The 20,771-nt window shown below is 32.2% G+C and overlaps 1 protein-coding gene across 1 annotated transcript; it reads right to left on the bottom strand.

Moving 5' to 3' along the window:
- Window positions 1-3,902: 3,902 nt before the first annotated feature.
- On the bottom strand, window positions 3,903-20,733 carry LOC143069427 (SNW domain-containing protein 1-like). The gene is made up of 14 exons (XM_076244043.1): window positions 20,634-20,733; window positions 15,067-15,136; window positions 14,276-14,347; window positions 13,667-13,828; window positions 12,712-12,911; window positions 12,336-12,440; window positions 11,750-11,819; window positions 11,039-11,104; window positions 10,033-10,149; window positions 9,520-9,655; window positions 8,267-8,372; window positions 6,904-7,024; window positions 4,938-5,095; window positions 3,903-4,198 (listed from the first exon to the last, which is right to left on the bottom strand). Exons 1-14 carry the CDS (start codon window positions 20,651-20,653, stop codon window positions 3,991-3,993), a joined length of 1,611 nt encoding a protein of 536 aa, XP_076100158.1. The 5' UTR covers window positions 20,654-20,733; the 3' UTR covers window positions 3,903-3,990.
- Between the last annotated feature and the right edge of the window lie 38 nt (window positions 20,734-20,771).

The raw sequence follows: 20,771 nt of genomic DNA, 5'->3' as shown, positions 1-20,771 counted from the left end.
TATGTTATGATGGTATGATACTAAACCCCTAACGGGAAGGATTGTGCCTGATGTTCATATGATGAAATCATAATCTTTCAGTCAGTTTAATTGAAGTCTGGAGCTGGCATGTCAGTTAACTGCTAGTAGTCTGATGTTATTTATGTATTATTGTCATTTTGTTTATTTTCTTTGGTTACATCTTCTGACATCAGACTCGGACTTCTCTTGAACTGAATTTTAATATGCGTATTGTTATGCGTTTACTTTTCTACATTGGTTAGAGGTATAGGGGGAGGGTTGAGATCTCACAAACATGTTTAACCCCGTCGCATTTTTGCGCCTGTCCCAAGTCAGGAGCCTCTGGCCTTTGTTAGTCTTGTATTATAAAAAATTTAGTTTCTTGTGTACAATTTGGAAATTAGTATGGCGTTCATTATCACTGGACTAGTATATATTTGTTTAGGGGCCAGCTGAGGGACGCCTCCGGGTGCGGGAATTTCTCGCTACATTGAAGACCTGTTGGTGACCCTCTGCTGTTGTTTTTTATTTGGTCGGGTTGTTGTCTGTTTGACACATTCCCCATTTCCATTCTCAATTTTATTTTAAAGACATTTATTGAAATCAACTTTTTCGACTATAGTTTGTTTACTTTGCTTTAGAATTGCAAAAATTTGTTTAGCTTTTTAATCTTACGCCAAACACATTTTGTTATCCAATTTCTTCCCTTGTTTCACTGAAAATCAATTTAGTAGTGAGAGAAGGAATGTTTTAATCATAAATTATATAAGCAAAAGAATCCAATAAAACAGTAAACAACTTATTAGACTGGGCTTTTAGAGATTCATATATTGTATAACAAGAGTGCACACGCTGAAATGTCTTGCCTTCCCATTGATTTTATGCTGATAGATTTAACCAAGAAAACCAAACATTGGCCAATGAACTATGAAAATGATGTCAAGGTCAGATGAACCATGCCAGACAGACATGCACATATTACAATCAATTACATCAAATACAGTTGGCATATTGCTTTATAAAATCTAAGAATCAAACTTAAGCATAAAAACTTAACATTGACCAATGAACCTTGAAATGAGGTCAAATCAGATGATACCTGCTAGACAGACATATAAACCTTACAATATCCTTCCATACAATAAATTTAGTTGACCTATTGCTTAGTTTAAGAAAAAAGACCAAAACACAAAACTTATCACTGAGCAATGACCCGGGAAAATGAGGCCAGGCCAAATAAATACTGCACGACTGATGGGGACCTACAATGTACTCATTTGCTGAATTAACTCAGAAAACAAGAAATGAGCTGTGAAATTGTCAAGATTTTCTGTATTTTGAAGGTGCTGTCTGGTATGTTTGATCTGCCACCTTCTGTGCCTAATTTTCAATCTATCAAGGGTCACAACTGCTAAACAGCTAAATTAAAAATCTTCAATATCACATCTCCATATTGCCATCAAAAAGAAAGGCATTAGATGAATCTTCATGAATTAATTCATGGCAAAATAAAGTGTCTTTTAAAAAATTATTCAAGTGTCAAAATACCTGAGCAGATAACTGTGTTTGTTATAACTGGTGAGAAATCCTTTCCTATACTTCTACCATAACCAACACCTGAGCAGATAACTGTGTTTGTTATAACTGGTGAGAAATCCTTTCATATACTTCTACCATAAGCAACACCTGAGCAGATAACTGTGTTTGTTATAACTGGTGAGAAATCCTTTCATATACTTCTACCATAAGCAACACCTGAGCAGATAACTGTGTTTGTTATAACTGGTGAGAAATCCTTTCATATACTTCTACCATAAGCAACACCTGAGCAGATAACTGTGTTTGTTATAACTGGTGAGAAATCCTTTCATATACTTACTTCTACCATAAGCAACACCTGAGAATATAACTGTGTTTGTTATAACTGGTGAGAAATCCTTTCATATACTTCTACCATAAGCAACACCTGAGCATATAACTGTGTTTGTTATAACTGGTGAGAAATCCTTTCATATACTTCTACCATAAGCAACACCTGAGCATATAACTGTGTTTGTTATAACTGGTGAGGAACCCTTCATATACTTCTACCATAAGCAACACCTGAGCATATAACTGTGTTTGTTATAACTGGTGGGGAACCCTTCATATACTTCTACCATAAGCAACAACTGAGCATATAACTGTGTTTGTTATAACTGGTTAGGAACCCTTCATATACTTCTACCATAAGCAACACCTGAGCAGATAACTGTGTTTGTTATAACTGGTGAGGAATCCTTTCATATACTTCTACCATAAGCAACACCTGAGCAGATAACTGTGTTTGTTATAACTGGTGAGAAATCCTTTCATATACTTCTACCATAAGCAACACCTGAGCATATAACTGTGTTTGTTATAACTGGTGAGTAACCCTTCATATACTTCTACCATTAGCAACACCTGAGCATATAACTGTGTTTGTTATAACTGGTGAGGAATCCTTTCATATACTTCTACCATAAGCAACACCTGAGCAGATAACTGTGTTTGTTATAACTGGTGAGAAATCCTTTCATATACTTCTACCATAAGCAACACCTGAGCATATAACTGTGTTTGTTATAACTGGTGAGTAACCCTTCATATACTTCTACCATTAGCAACACCTGAGCATATAACTGTGTTTGTTATAACTGGTGAGGAATCCTTTCATATACTTCTACCATAAGCAACACCTGAGCAGATAACTGTGTTTGTTATAACTGGTGAGGAACCCTTCATAACTTCTACCATAAGCAACACCTGAGCAGATAACTGTGTTTGTTATAACTGGTGAGGAACCCTTCATATACTTCTACCATAAGCAACACCTGAGCATATAACTGTGTTTGTTATAACTGGTGAGGAATCCTTTCATATACTTCTACCATAAGCAACACCTGAGCAGATAACTGTGTTTGTTATAACTGGTGAGGAATCCTTTCATATACTTCTACCATAAGCAACACCTGAGCAGATAACTGTGTTTGTTATAACTGGCGAGGAATCCTTTCATATACTTCTACCATAAGCAACACCTGAGCAGATAACTGTGTTTGTTATAACTGGTCAGGAATCCTTTCATATACTTCTACCATAAGCAACACCTGAGCAGATAACTGTGTTTGTTCTAACTGGCGAGGAACCCTTCATATACTTCTACCATAAGCAACACCTGAGCATATAACTGTGTTTGTTATAACTGGTGAGGAATCCTTTCATATACTTCTACCATAAGCAACTGTGCCAACACCTGAGCAGATAACTGTGTTTGTTATAACTGGTGAGGAACCCTTCATATACTTCTACCATAAGCAACACCTGAGCATATAACTGTGTTTGTTATAACTGGTGAGGAATCCTCTCATATACTTCTACCATAAGCAACACCTGAGCAGATAACTGTGTTTGTTATAACTGGTGAGGAATCCTTTCATATACTTCTACCATAAGCAACACCTGAGCAGATAACTGTGTTTGTTATAACTGGTGAGAAATCCTTTCATATACTTCTACCATAAGCAACACCTGAGCAGATAACTGTGTTTGTTATAACTGGTGAGGAATCCTTTCATATACTTCTACCATAAGCAACACCTGAGCAGATAACTGTGTTTGTTATAACTGGTGAGAAATCCTTTCATATACTTCTACCATAAGAAACACCTGAGCAGATAACTGTGTTTGTTATAACTGGTGAGGAATCCTTTCATATACTACTACCATAAGCAACACCTGAGCAGATAACTGTGTTTGTTATAACTGGTGAGAAATCCTTTCATATACTTCTACCATAAGCCTTAACCTAGCCAGTGTCTTTTGTAAAGAGATCACAACCATAAACAATACAGATAAGTGGAGCTAATAAAAGAACCAAGTAAGGTTGTAAAAATGATAAATTTATTATACAATGAAATAAAATCAAGGTCATGATTTAATGTTTTTGCTGATTGTCTATTATTCTATTTATTCCCGTCTCTTTTGTTTATTTTTACTTCCGTCATAGTCTCTACTCGATCGCGAATCTTCTCCCGCTCGTTTTTCACCACGCTTAGCTGTTTTCAAGAACTCAGTCAAATTGAAAGGATCCTCTTCATCAGCCTGTTCAAATTGAACTGGTCCTTCACGTCTACGATTCCTGTCTGTACCAGCAAACTCCCTGTCAGGAACAAATCTGAAAAATAAGAAAAAGTCACTATAAACAGATGATAAGGTTAGCTACTATTATTGCTAATAAATGATTCACTGCTATAGATATTCTGTTAACAGGAAATTGATGAGCAGTTGACACAAAGACCTTCATAAGGTATAGTATGCTCACATGAAGCTAGATTTCATGGCCCTCTGATTTATCGTTTTACGAGAAAAATGCAACAAAAACTCCATTGGACTGATGGATGATCAAATGTTAACCATACCCTCTTCCTCTAGCACACAATGAGAATGTTATCTATTTTTGCCTTTCTTGTAGATTCATTTATTTTCGAGGGTACCAATTTTTGTTGATTGCAGAGACTTGTATTTTTGGTGGATATTTGATTTCCCGGTTTTGTTAATGTCAGCGTACAAGACAATAGAAGATTTGTACTTCGTTTAATATCTAAATGTGTGGTTCACCTGTACCCATGACAATTGATAGCCAAGAAATAATAATAAATCCACAGTATCTATTTCTATGTGTATTAAAAACAATCTTTTTGCAACTTTTATTATATGATCCTTTTAATATGACACCTAAATCCTCTTTTTTTTTATATAAAATTTTGTACAGTGTATTTCAATTCAAATTGTCATATACTGTGGAGCCTTCATCGTATTTTTCTTGATTGATTTTGCAGCATGAAACATGATAAATTTCCATCTTTTGCAAGCAACAAACTGCCACATAGTATCGCAGAAAAATATCTTCTAACCTGTTTGTTTTCATTAATGAATCAAAGTCGTCTCCATATATTTCTTTGTCTACATTCTTTGATGGTCTGTAAATGTTGTTAGCTATGGAACTCTCCTGTCTGAAGGGTTTGTCATACACATTATATGCATCGTCTTCATTGAAACCACTATCCATGCCCTAAAACCAATAGAAAATCAATATAAATATTACTGAGTGAAATACCGTATTTATTCTATTTAAAGCCCCCCTACCGAAAATCGTGCGTTCAGTACTTTTGACTTCTAATAAACGCCCCCATTTTGTAGTTAAAAAAAAAATTGAAACTAACCCATTACAATATTGCAAAGACATCGACCCGGTCACTCAGAAACATGAAACGAAAAATCAATAATGCCCATGTTTTAATCCACAGTGTGTACAAGTTTCAAAAATTTGTAAGGGTTCCACGGAACCCAGTGTCTCGCCTACTTTTGCTGTAAATCGCAGGCTCAACAAAAATGAGGAAAAAAAATCAATAAAAATATTCCTCTTAATACTATCTTTTGACTGTATAAAGAAGCTTCTGTCCAAGTTTGGTGAAAATCTAGGATTGTTAATGAATGTAATATATGTTTTGAAATTTTTAACTGCAGACTGTATGTAATGTTAACTGGAAGAAAATCTTAGTCCATTTAAAAGTAAAATACAGAAAAAATGGAGTTATCTTTTTAAAAAATTTACTTCTGGATACTATCTTATGATCATAAATAAGCTACTGTCCAAGTTTGGTACAAACCCAGGATAGTTTAAGAAAGTTATTAAAATTTTAAAAACTTTAATCACAGAGTGAATGCAATGTTTCCTCGCACAAAAACTAAGTCCTTTTAAAAGTAAAATACAGAAAAAATGGATTTTTTTTTTTTTAAATATACTTCTGGATACTATCTAATGATCATAAACAAGCTTCTGTCCAAGTTTGGTACAAACCAAGGATAGTTTAAGAAAGTTATAAAAATTCTAAAAACTTTAAACACAGAGTGAATGTAATGTTTCCCCGCAGAAAAAAACTAAGTCCATTTATAAGTAAAATACGGAAAAATGGAATTTTATTTTTACAAAATTTACTTCTGGATACTATCTTATGTTCATAAACAAGCTTCTGTCCAAGTTTGGTAGAAATCCAGTATAGTTTAAGAAAGTTATTAAAATTTCAAAAACTTTAACCACAGAGTGAATATTTGTGGACGACGCCGACGACGACACCGACGACGACGGAAAGTAGGATCGCTTAGTCTCGCTTTTTCGACTAAAGTCGAAGGCTCGACAAAAATAGATCTGTCAGTTACACAGTACGCTATTAAAGTTCAACGTTATAAACAGGCATGCATTTCTAAACTAATATTGAATATATTTATACATCAAATGTTATTGTTTTAATTGAGGTCACATTACTGATAAACGCTATTTATAGATTATGGAGACAATAAGAAACATGTGTATGTTACTATAGTCTGTTTCAAAAAAATTAAGGTGAAGGTCAATGAAGTAAGGTACAAAATTTGTTTCTCTAATTGACGCCCCCCTTTTGGAAATTGTCCTCGCCCCCGGGGCGTTTATTAGAATAAATACGGTAAATCATGACAAAGTACGTAGTAACATTGAAAATATACAAATTCAATGATTTTAGGAAAGATAACTTGGTGTCAGAATTTTGTGATTTGTATTTATTGGTCGCCATTATTTCTTTACAAAAATATCACACGCCTTCAATTTCAAATATAAATTTTGAAAGACTATTGGTCTTATTTTTAAAAGAATACCACAAACCAAAATAAAGTGTATCAAGTTTCCTAACAAATTCTGACGTCTTTTTCAAGAGTTGAAAGGTTATAATGTCCCTTTGGTGTGATGCAGACCAAGAAACCTGTTGCTATATCACTTTGTTGCCTGGATATATTAAAATTTCGAGCATAAAAGATACATGTTGTATAAATTTATTACAGTACCTTAGTTGTATTAAATAATCTTTGGTCAAACATGGTTTCCTGATTTCCAGCACCAGTGTTGGGCATGCCCAGAGCTATCTTTTCACTAATATCCCTTTCTCTTTCTCTCTGTAGTCTAGATCTGCAAATATTATTTATATGTAATTAAGGTCAATCATAAGTTTCAAAATACATTTTATCTTGCCATTTAACGAAAATACAATCCTTCCTTTATTCATATGTAATTATTACGGTCAATCATAACTCCCTATAACGTTGATGTGGACTGGTCAATGTATCTAAATTGATTAATTCTGGCAGACCTGTAACAATTCCCCCCCTACAGAGAGTAAAGACAGATTATTTTGTTGTGTTACTCAAGATAGTGTAAAATTTAAGTTTTTCAACATCCAAGCATATCAAAATCTTGAATTTACCTAGAAATATTGCAAAGCAGCTCAAGAACAATCCATTTTTACTTTTTGTTTTCCCAAAATATCTATTTGACTGAAGATATTTTAATTGTTATAATAGGCATGTAAACAGAGGGAGAATATTTTTCTCACAAGTTTTTCAGTCTTCAGTTTAAACATATTTGTTTATAGTGGATTGGGAAACAAGTTATTGCAACTTATAGTAATAACCTTTCCACTTTGGTGGGGCAAGTGCTGCCCTGTAATGGCATTTGCCTGCTCATTTTCTAAATCTACAAGGGTGTCTTTTACGTGCAAGAAATATGGCTCTCTATTAACATAAGTCAGACATTTATCATTCCCATTCGACGGACTATCATGGCTTCTCAAGACCATACTCACAAGCCTTTCTTGTGTTTAATTCTATGATTGGTCAACACATGGCATTAAATAAGGGTCATGTACAGTAAATCAAAATGTTGCTGCTCATTAGATAATACATGGCAACACAATATTGACTGTTGTACCCCTATTTTTGACATTTTTACTCTTTGAGTATGTTTGTTTTGTTCATGCATCGTTGACAATGTAATGGAATTTGATGCGACTGTCATACAAGTGAGAGGTTTAGCTAGCTATAAAACCAGGTTCAATCCACCATTTTCTACATTAGAAAATGCCTGTACCAAGTCAGGAATATGACAGTTGTTATCCATTCGTTTGATGTGTTTGGACTTTTGATTTTGCCTTTTGATTTTTGATTTTCCTTTTTGAATTTTCCTCGGAGTTCAGTATTTTTGTGTTTTTACTTTTTTCTAGAATCAGTGTATTTGTAGCTTTGACCTTTAGATGTATATAGTTTTTTTTTCTGTCATTTAGTTACCGTCTTATTGATGTATAAACCTAATTATTGTCCTACTAATTTGTTCAACCATATTTATTAGGTCAATATCATATGTTCTGTGATTTACCTTTTATCTGGAGCTGCTCTAGATAAATTTCTATCTCTTTGTCTGTCCCTTTGTCTCTCTCTCCTTATATCATCTCTTTCTCCAAGATCTTCATTCTTATCTTTGTCTGCAAATAGATTAATTTACTTAAATCCAAAGGGAAGATAACTATGTGTTCATAATAGTTTTAAAACAACATTTTCTTTTCAATGTTACAATAATATCTTCATAGAGATTGTGAAATTTTTTTATTTTTTTTTGTGAGTAGAAAACAACATCTTAATTGCCTAAATATGAACTAGGATCTTCTCATTTATTAAACATAATCAAAGTTAGAAAATCACAGAAATAAATCATTGCCTATTTAGCAAGAAAGAACTCAACACGAAGAAAGTTCTTCTAAAAAAAGTTTGTTTACCAAACAATTTTTATTTCAGTCATATGTATATATGCATACACCTTATATTATATGCATGTCAAACTTAAGAATAAATCTCAGAAACAAATGTAGTGCTCATTAATGTCTTAATGGCACTCATACCACATCTTCTTATATCTATTTCCAGAAAAAAAAAACTGAACTACTGTACAAACACACAACATCTCAAAATCAAACCCAGAATTCTTTCAGGTGACTTCCAAGGTTACCACAGAATAAAGTTAACTCCTTATTGAAGTCATAAGTAACGAGTGACCGGTGAAAATAATGTTTTTCCAATTCTTGAACCAATGCATAAAAACATCATAAACTTAGTCTTCTGTGCACGAATTTATCATTTTTTTTGTGTAAATTTCGTATAATCGTCATTTTTTTTTCAATCGGTCAGTGTTGTTGTAAAAATATGGCAGGTAATTAAAGTTCGTGTTTTGAAGCCGAAGTTTAACGATTGTTCCCTGTTTGTCAACAATCGACAAAAAATCAACAAAAAAGAAAGGAAATTGAGCAGGTGTTTAACATGTAAATTCAGATAATAGTTCATTTTTAGGACATCCATGCGTATTGTGCTCACCGGATTTTTATGAGATGGGTCACTGAGGTCACTTTGCATACGGAAAATATGTCGGGGGAATTGCTTCCTCAAAGGAAGCAATTAAAATAAAGTAAACTTCTTCTAAATATGAATAAATTACAGAATTTTCTTCAGAAAAAAAGTATATGTATATAAGTTTTATCATGATAACTATTCATTGAGTTATAAAAACACATATGCATTATTTTTTTTGATTTGAGGTTTCTTATGACTTTAAATATCTAAACAGAGAACTAAACATACGATCTCTACTCCTAATGCCAGCTCTTTCTTCTCTCGCTTCCTGGGCCAATTGTCTTAATTTTTCTTCCTTCTTTTTCTTTTCTTCCTGAGCTACCATTTCATCAATTTTAACTCTCATCTCTACTTCTTCTCTGGCCTGAAAAAAAAATAACACCAAAATGGATTTCTAATTTTAGGAAGATTTCTATTTGTACAATTTATTTAACCCTTGTGTCAGACTAAACTTCCCTGTACTTACAACTTAATTGGTAATAAAGATTTAAACATTAAGTACATTAAATACATGGTTTATAGTCTATATCTAACATATTTCATAGAATCTTTCTGACAATGAAATTTCTCACCAAGAAAAAGGTAATAAAATTCCTAAGAATTTACAATAATCTGTATTTGATAGAGTCCATAAATCATGAAAAAAGAATGAAAAATTAGAACAGAGAGAAAATGTGGACTGTAAGAGTGCTATAGATTAATCAAGAAAATATTTCATGTAAATCTTTATTTTAGGGTTACCTTTCTGTCAGCTATATACAAAGCTTCTGCTAACTTGGCAAAGTTTTCATTGATATGTACACCTTGTAACCCTCGCCCATCAGCTGCCAATCTCTTATCTAGAGGTATTGTGTATCCCTACAATAAATACAATATACATGTAGCATACAGTTCATTTTGCAAGCAATTTGAATCTTACAAGAAAATATACTTGTAATTCATGAACGTTTAAATTTAGTATAAATTAGGATTTATTTTAGCGGAAAGTTTTGTCGGGAAAAGAGTTGCTGGTTGGGAATTAAATAAGTTATTCACATAAATATTAACTTGTGCTTGCACTATAAATGCAGGAATCAGCAATAATTTTTAAATTATGTTTTTTGTTTCTTCATATATCATAATAAAGTAGTTAACATTCAAAATAAATGAGCAGGTGATGATATAAAAAAGAAGATGTGGTATGATTGCCAATGAGACAACTATCCACACAAGACCAAAATGACACAGACATTAACAACTATAGGTCACCGTACAGCCTTCAACAATGAGCAAAGCCCATACCGCATAGTCAGCTATAAAAGGTCCTGATAAGACAATGTAAAATAATTCAAACGAGTATTCATTTTTTTTGGGAAAATGTTTTAGTGCCCTTGTAACAATTTATTGAGTGGACCAATTGTGGCCTGTTAAAAAGGGATGTTTCTGCCTCTACCACTATCAAACATACCTTCAATTTTCAGTGTTCGTCTAAATTTCCTTACCGTAATTTCCATCAACCTACCTTTTGTATCATTTGTTAACTTTTGTTTTAAATCAATCTTAATTGCAGTGGCAGATCCAGGGGGGGGGGTTCCGGGGGTTGGAACCCCCCTTTTTTTTGGCCGATCAATGCATTTGAATGGGAGCATATAATTGGAACCCCCCCTTTTTAAAATGGCTGGATCCGCCACTAAATTGAACACTTAAGGTGGAATATAACACTACATTTAAGAATAACCATAAATTTTGGCACCATGATCTAGCTTACCTTTGCGTTTTTCCAATTAGATATACATGGTGGAATTTTCCATTCCTGTTGTTCTTTAACTGTAACCTAAAACAAAGCAAACATTCCATTTACAATATTCTTCATATAGTGAAATAAGACATATTCATAAATCTGTATTCTGATTGGAAATTACTGAAAATTCAGTATATTGCATATGCATATAAATATGAAACAATATCCAGGAGATGCAAATGTAAACATTTCCCAAATTTAAATATAAGCACTTACTGACATCTTTGAAAAAGTGGAACATATAATGAATACAAAAAATGATACTATAGATGATATCTGTAGGGGAATACATGAATCGAAATAAGCTCTTTAATAGGTTTATGATTAAATGTGTCAGCAAGTCTTTACGCAAAATTTGGATTAAGCCCATGATCATTATGCATATAAAAATTTAAAAGATCTAAATAAGTTCCTGATGAAAATGATGAGTCCAGGCCAAGCAGTCATAAAACTTTACTCAGTACTGCATCATACCCAGTATTTTAATTTGTTGATTTGGGGTCTGTGTACGATTATTTGACTATAAGCTATAGCAATCTACAATTGTGTTTAAAGTTTAGCAAAAGCAATCAAAAGTAGTTTGTGATTAAAAATTCTGAAAAAAAATGTTTTTAGTGGTGAAAATTTGAAATGTAAAGTTTCTTTCTTACACAGACTTAAGTATTCAATAAACCATACCTTTCTATTTGGTGAATGCATGACAGGTGCTGGCGGGGATGGAGGACCTCTAGGAATCTTTTTATTTGTTCTGCAAAACAATTGTTATAAATGTCATCATTGCTTCAAACACTTTTATCATGTTTATTTGTATTGATATTCTACATGTTCTATTGGTCATCCAAACATTTAATAATGGAAGAATAGTCAGCATTCAAATATCTTATCATATTGATAGTCATTTATATTTTTTCTACTTGATTTGTATTAGAATAAATAAGGAAAATCATAATTACTTTTTTTGCTGTTTTGTGTTATAAAATATCTTGGTACAATGTTAAAATTGTTAACTTACACACATATGTTTAAATTTCAATAACCTTTAAGATTGTTTTTTTTTTCCAATGTCCCTTCAAACTTATAAAAAAGTTAAGATATGTTGTAATATCGGGTTAACTCCTTTATTCTACATAAAAAGTAAACCAACTCCACAACAATTGATTTGAGAAACTTTGCTATTTTACGAAAGGTAACACAGAAATAACATGATGTTGTTGTCATGAATAGGCACATCAACATGTTGTTTTGAAGATTTCCTTCAACTTACTTGAATTTTGGAGGTTCCATTGGATCCTTTTGTACCTCCACCATTCTGATGACTCTTTGTTTAGCTCCCGAGTTAAATGCCATACCTTGCTGTGATGGGGTGTACCTTAAATTAAACAAAACAATAACTAACAAAGGATTGGATACATATTAACTTTAATGCAAAATTCTAATGCAAGATCCTTTATAACTATGATTTTGATTCCATGGATAACATCACAAATTTTCATCCGATCAATTCATAATTGATGCTCTGAAAATATAAGTGCAAGCACAGACGATAAATGACAATTTTTTTCTGTTTTTTTTCTTTTTTAGCCTTAGCATTGTCAATATATATTTGACTTATGACTTTGAATGTCTTTGGTATCTTTTACCTAATGTATTGTGCTGGTGCCTGTTTGTCTGCAGCTTTAACAGGCATGGCTGCTGATATTTTGGTATTGACAAGTTTCTCCAGCGCCTGTCGAGTAGCTTCTGTTGTGTCTTGTATCTGCTCCTCATCTGGTTTCTGTATTTCTGGATCGTCCTCATCGTATGCTTTGGGAACCAGATCTTGGAATTTGGAATGTACTACCTACAGACAGAAATAGAGACTACAAACACACAGAGATAAAAAACACTGTATTGATATTTTTGTTCAAAAGCACTACTGTATATTCAGAAATTATTGTGTTTTTTTTTATTATTGCAAAAAATTTGACAGGGTTATAATTACAATAATTCAAGCTCGCATTTTGAAATTTATTATATGAATTACACAGGATTTATTATCAATATTTCAAAAAATTAAAATCGCTTTTAAGTCTAAAATGACAAAATCACAATAATAAATGGACACAATAATTTCTGGATTTACATTTTAATATGTAATATTGAAAATGTCCCTCTAACAGCAAGAAAGGTACTTAAACTTTAATTAATGTCTGAGGTTAAGAACAAACATTTGTTTACTGTTTGTAAATCTCATAAAGGGGTTGACTATCGTGAGGTCCTTATTACATTCTCTATTAAAAAAGAGTGTTGCATTACATATTTCTTTTATTAAACATAGGCTTTATATCTGTTCAACATTTTTTTTTTCAAGATCTAAATTTTATGTTTTGCTTTATTTGACTATGCATTTGAATTGTCTTAATTAAGGCCCGGCTTGACTTCAAGATTTTTCTCATTTTTAAATGATTTGGTCTACCTCTGATAACTGACCCTGCAAGACCTTCATTGGTAGTCAAGGTCATTAAATGCAGGTTTTTTTTGTTATCATTGAGATGTGCTATTCATTGTACTAGAAAGCTATAAAACCAATAACAGGCTACACAGAATCAAACCTACCTTATCTTTAGCATGACCATATTTGGCTATAGCATCATATTTGATCTTCCCGTCATTCCCAAGCTGGACCTGTAGGGCGTTAGATGTACTTTTCTTCATCCCCATACTCAATGGATACTGGGCTACATGGATCTCTGGAAACGCTCCTCCGTCTCCAAAATCCTGTTAAAAAAATAATTTCAAAAATATTTATTGAATTTCTGGTACACTGTAAATCAACACATTTAAAATTTTTAGTTTATCAAAAAATTTATTTAAAAAGGAATGACTTTTCTGCTTTGACATACATGTATTTTTGTATTCCATTAGCACTCTTTATTCAATGCAAGTAAATGTCATTGTTTTTACTATCTGTATAGATATATATATTAAATGACTAAATAAAAGCCAATGATGAATCTTATGGGGCAATGGATCATATAATTATGATACAGTACACTAAAAAATATAATGTATAACAAGTCTAAAAGGGTACAACATCACCAAAAAATAACAATAAAGCGAACAAATGTTAGATATTTCGGCTAACAGATATCCTTCATCAGTTTATTCATGATGTGAAATGTAGATATATATAGATATATACATATACAATGTGTCAGTTCTTACGTCTTGTGTTCTTGGAATCCATCCTTTTCTGTGACCATATGGTGGTGCTGTTCTTTTTGTAACTGGTGCAATCTAAAAATTAAAAAAAAACTATTATTATCATACATTTTGTTAGATATTGAACTTTTAAACATCATTCAAGTACAAGTGAAGTAATTAAATGTTTAAACCAGTGACTGACATGATTACTGCATAAAACTGATTTTGATTTGAATTGCTCTTATAAGACTGACAATAAATTATTCTGTCATTTCAATTTCCAGACTTAACCACTGAATTAAATTAAGTACTGTTCAGACATTTTGCTTGAAGTCAATTATGAATATTAACCCATAGACACCAACATAATTGTCTGAAATGATACTGAACAGTACTTAATTGACTGCAGGCAAACTGACTGAATAGGAATTAATCTACTACAGTGAATGAGTCTGAATGAAAATTGACCGAAAAATCTGAACATGACAGAATAATTTATTGTTCAAACTTTTTACATCCTTTTAATTATTATTATATAAGATACCTTTGTTTTGTAAAAACACTTTCAAGTAAAATTTATTAAAAGAAAATCTGTTACGCATCTTAATGAAAATTTTACAAAATAAAAGATAAATAAGTTGTAAATTTTCAGCTGTAACATACAATGTATACAACCATCAGTACTGTTTCAAATTTCATTTGAATAAAATATATAAGAAACTCAGAAGGCACACATCAAATCAATATTTTATTTACAACTTATCTAACAATATGAGCTTTTTTTTTATGATAAATGTGTTCCGTGTTTGTACCTGCATATGTTGTCTAAATGACCTATCGTCATCTTCTCTGTCATATCTTTGCACCGGTGAAGGCAATATACTGAAATGAAAAGATATTTAAATAACTATTGACTGTTACTGTTAGGCCACACTTAAAAATATTTTGGTTTGCCCAAACCCTACCAAAGGTAAAGACACAAGAAGTTGGTAGGAAGGCATTTTTTTATCTTTTTTTTTGGCAAAGAGAAATTGAAGTGTCAGATGTATTTTACTCTTCATGCATATCTGATTAAATACATTTTTTTTTCATATCTCAATGTCCAGTAACAGATTTTGAGTAGGTAGATATTTTCTGGGTAGGTAGGGTTAGGGCAACCAAACATATTCTTTTGTATGGCCTTATAGAAAGAAGCAACAACTGTAGGGAAAAGAGCACCCAATTATTTTTTTTACTTCTTGAAAACAAATGAATCTAAACCTATATGTCAGGAAATCTGATTTATTTATGTTCATTTTTTTACATAATTAAGGCAGCTAGTTTTTCTATTTAAATTGTTTTACATTTGTCATTTGAGGGTGATAGCTAACCATGCAGTATGGGCTTTGCTCATTGTTGAAGGCTGTATGGTGACTATAGTCAATTTCTGTGCTTTCTGTCTCTAAAGAATTGTCTTATTTGGAATCATACCACATTTTTCTTTAGACATAAATCATTTGTAGGCAAAATAGTCACATGTATTAGTGATTTGTGTATCAATCATAAATCTGAAATGTATACTAGGGCTATGATAAAATGACCAGCTTATGCCATCTAACATTTGATAAATGGGTCAATTGAGATCAATGTGTCCCCTCATTTTATTATGGGGGCTGCTGACTGACCTTAAAGGGGGTGTCTGCTGACTGACCTAAAAAGGAGGGGGCACTGCAGTCATGCTTCAGTGTTTCCCTATATAATCAACCATTTTTTTTCCACAAAAGGGGGACAGTCAGGGGACTTACTTAAATGAGTGATTTTCTAAATCACTGATTCAAGTAACATTATGTTCATCAAGGTTGAAAGTAAGAGTTGTCTTTCTTTAATAATCACCTATTTAAGTAGTACAAATTTATCACTAGATTAAGTGATTTAATTTTATTGTAATTTTAAATATAGAATACTAATGATCCAGGGACTAATTATGTTGCTAAAATTATCAGGGCCAACATCTGTGTTGTCTAGGATGACTAGGTCATGTCAGGTGATGACCTTGTACAGAATCTAGGATAATGACATAAAAATCACTTGTTTAAGTATCATACCTCAATTTCCTTCCAAAAATCACTTCTTTAAGTATCATTATTCTAATAACCCCCACTAATTTCAACACCCCCGAACAGCGAAATTTTTATCGCGAACAGTACAATTTTATTACATAATCTGAAAGATGAAACCTTGAACTTTATAGGAAAAATACTCCCACTGCTGGGGAAAATCTGTTAAGAAAGTATCAGTTCATTAAGTTAAGCCATTATTATAGCATTTTTTCCAGTAAAATAGAATTTACAGCTAAATGATCGCATCAAAGGCATAAACCTTGCTACTTAAAAGAAGCAAAAAGTTCATTTTTTTCAATTTTACTAATGAAAAGATATTATCTAAACCAATGTGTTTAAATTTTAGTAAAACTACAAAATCACAATTTATGACAAAATTTCGAATTTGCTACTTAAATAAGTGATTCAAAAATAACTTATTTCAATAAGTCCCCTGACTGGGGGAGGGGCAGGCCACCCAGCCCCCCTTACGATCAGCCTATGTATGCCTATTTTATAATGCTTATACAGGAATACTCCAGGGCACTGTACTACAAAAATGTACCTTATTCTTCTTGGTCTACATATTGCCAAAAACTTATAGTAGAGTATAATGGGATGCCAAAGTATAAAAATTACATGTGGAAAATAAAAGGGGCACCAAGAACCCATAAGAACTGAATATTGACCCCCAGAACAATATCTAAATAAAAATATAAACAATATTAATCCTTTTCCAGATGATGTTTTTATTATTTATCAAATTTCTAATATTCAATAAACTATTCCTTTATTTAAATTTTGGCAGTGCGTACCGGCATGTGGGTACGAATAGTCAAATTCCCATTCGTAGGCTACACGTACCCACATCCGGTTTTTATAAAAATGCTGTCGGATCGGGAATAAAACGTGAAATAAAAACAAAAATTATCGATAATATGGGGATTTTGAGAAGGAAGAGGGAAGAGTATGGAAAATGATATTTTCAAATTGTATTTATTTAATAATAATTCATTAATAACATATTGAAAATTAAATCACACTGATGGAAAATGAAACTGTACAATCCCTGTAAAAAGAAAAAACATGATAAAATAGAATACTATTATAAAATGTAAATGCAAATTTAAAGAATTAAATTTTACTGAATTTGAAAAACACCCATATATAAATCATAAATGAGATTTAATAATAATCTTTTAGTAAAATGTATAACAGAAGATCAAATATACATGTTGCTTCCCTCACAATCAGGTTAACAAATTTTGTCCATCTTTAGTCACGCCAAGTTTAAAGTGGAAAGGACATTCCATTTGAAATGTACTAAAAGTAGGCATATCCCAGGGGTCACCACACTTCAAAATTATAGGGAGAAGTCACTTCTCCCTGGCAGCAAAACAGGGAGAAGTGAAGACCCAACAGGGAGACTTCAAGGAGAAGTGAAGGCCCAACAGGGAGACTTCAGGGAAAATCGACAGATCGCGTTTATACTTTTTATAAACAAAATCTTCAAAGAATCTATCCTTTTTGTCTGTTTGTTACTATTTGAATCATTTTTACATGACAATTGCTAAGGAAGTACATTTTGTAAGTCCTTGTCTTGCCATGCTTGTAGTCTGAAATACTTTTTTATTTACATGTGTACCTGTCAAAAAATATCATGACATGACCATAAGTTAATGGCATAAGAGCTATTATATTTATTCTGGTAGGTCTGGATGAATTGAAGATTTGACATGGATCAAATTATGTTGTATTTCAAAGATTTTAAAATTAAACCAAGTCTAAGAACCTTTTAAAACAAAAATAATTATCAATTAAGAAAAGTTAAAATACGGTTTCACTGTCTTTCATAGCTAAGATCATGATTCAAAAATGTATTTGTTATTAAATAATATTTAATAAGAAATCAGAGAGAAAACTGTTTGACATGTGTTGAAAACGTAAAGTGAAACTGTTATAAATTTCAAATCGTGTACATGTAATCGCACATGTTTAAGTTATTTCCATCATGGAAATGCCGATTTCCAGAATCAACTTGCCTTTAGAAATGTATGTAATTGATTCTTAAACACCTAAAGTGGTTAAACGTACTAAGTAATTAACGATTAACAGGCAATTAAGTTTAAATCACAAAAAGTCATATCGGAAAAGTCGTATTTTTCATAACCGGATTTGAATAGGTACTTGTAAATCAAAAACAAATACGGTGCGATCTGCGTCAAAAATTCTTACTTTATATTTTTCAAAAATATACGACTTTGGAAGTAAATACTGCTAATCCTAATCAAATTAATGAGCAGATATTCATTGAACTACTATTTAAAGGACCTTTAGCTGAAACAAAGGACATGTATCAGTCTGTAAAACAAAATCCTGAACGAAAAACCGACTGCGTTTTGTAGTTTATAATCGTTGTGTTGGTTCCCGGCAGTGTCACGTACATAGCAAAAATACAAGCGGATACCAGTTGATAATATTCCGTTTTTGAAAAGAAATATGAAATTTTTTATGGGGCATCACATATTGTCAGTAAATATAAGAAAATCAAAATTAATAGTACATATCAATATGGATTAGGTAAATGATGAGAGTTGAAAAGATGAAATAGCGCCATCTACAATTTTCAATAACAAAGATGGCGGACAATAAACAATCATAATAAAATCGAGATTTTTCTTTTTTCTTGCTTGTAGTACACCCGGTAAAGCAATTTTTATGTTTAAGTATGTTACTATCCCGGAGAAATCAGTTCTGAATTTGGGGAAAACATGCTTTGTATTTCAATATCGGTCATTTACGTTTGAATCGAGAATTTCTCAATAATCATGAGGCGACATTGGGGAATTTTACTGAAAATTGAGGGCGACATTGGGGAATTTTACTGAAAATTGAGGGCGACATTGGGGAATTTTACTGAAAATTGAGGGCGACATAAACTTCTCCCTGGAGCTTCTCTAGAGCGAAGTGGGGAGACCTAGAGCGACTTTGTCGCTCACTTCGCCTGGTGTGGTGACCCCTGATATCCTTTATATTAAGAACGGTTTAAAATAAGAAAACTTGAGGAGTATTCGACATAAAAAAATTGACCTGAGACTACTATAACATTGTAGTCTCAGACCTGAATAATGAATGAAACGCGGGAGATTCGATTTAAAACTACATTCTAAAACAAATACCTTGTATTAGGCCTTTTCCTTTCAAATTGGCTTGGATTTTTTTTGCCTCCATGAATACATGAAAAATGTATTGTTAAACTTTAATCATGTTAATTGTATAAAATTAATCAACTGTTCTAATTCATGATACATATGAAATGTCTTCCCCTCATGTATACCACTCTTTTCCCTTTTAAGAATATTTATTATAATATTAATTGAAATAAAAACTGTTCACTTATCTATATAAATATTTATTAAACTTCTGAGTAGTTTTAATCAATTTATTCACTAATTGCGACAAATTCTGTCTACTATTTCACGTTTTATTCCCGACCCGATGGCATTTTATTATAAAACCGGATGTAGGTATGCATAGCCTACGAACAGCAATTTTACAATTGACCCACATGCGGGTACGCGCAGACACTGCCTTAAATTATTATTCTGAATTTGATGACATTAGTCTTTAGTCTTTAGTATGCGTCATCTTGACACTGATTTTCTCATATGTACTTTGGTCACTTGCGCGTTTGAATACATTAATCACGTTTGTATTTTCTCTTTGACATTAAATTATAAAACTGAGGCGGGTACGTGTAGCCTAGACATAAGACATAAGGCTTTAATTAGAGTCGGTATATGCATTAAAAGTACAAACTTCAGGGCTGCGTTCAATATCGTAGCTACTACGTAGATTTTGACTATTGAACATGTAGTTATATACTAGTTGTTACATAAATATTGAACTCAATCCTGCTCTAAAGAGCTTTTAAAACTGAAAAGCCTACAAAGATAAATTTGGCTATACAGAATATATATGCGTCCCCCTCATGCAAATGAGAAAAAAATAAAATTAATAGCATTTAAATGTGGATCTTATGAAATAAATGCCATTTTGAAGGTAACAAAAGTTGTTAATTTTAAGAATCCAAATAAAATAAAGAACCGCTCATTACCCATTTAGACCCTCATAATGGCCAAAGACCGGTTCTAGCGCGTATTTGATTAAGTTTGAAGCTGAGTAGGGCCTTAAAGTCCAGATTTTTATAAACTTTAGTAAACTTTTTATTTTCCTGACATTTTGAGATAATTTTATTGACCATTGTTAGATGTATATTGTAAAAACAATTTGGAACTTACTCCACAAGTTTCATCGCCATCTTGTTTGTCGATATTACGTAGTTATTCCCTCCCTTTATCTTCTTCACGAAAACAACGAAAATGTCAGTCAGTCATTCGGAATTCACTGTGACTTTTCATTCGTTGTGTGTAAATGAT

This window comes from Mytilus galloprovincialis, chromosome 3 (genome assembly GCF_965363235.1).
Source record: "Mytilus galloprovincialis chromosome 3, xbMytGall1.hap1.1, whole genome shotgun sequence".
Classification (NCBI taxonomy): Eukaryota; Metazoa; Mollusca; class Bivalvia; order Mytilida; family Mytilidae; genus Mytilus; species Mytilus galloprovincialis.
This window is presented reverse-complemented; position numbering and strand designations above follow the sequence as displayed.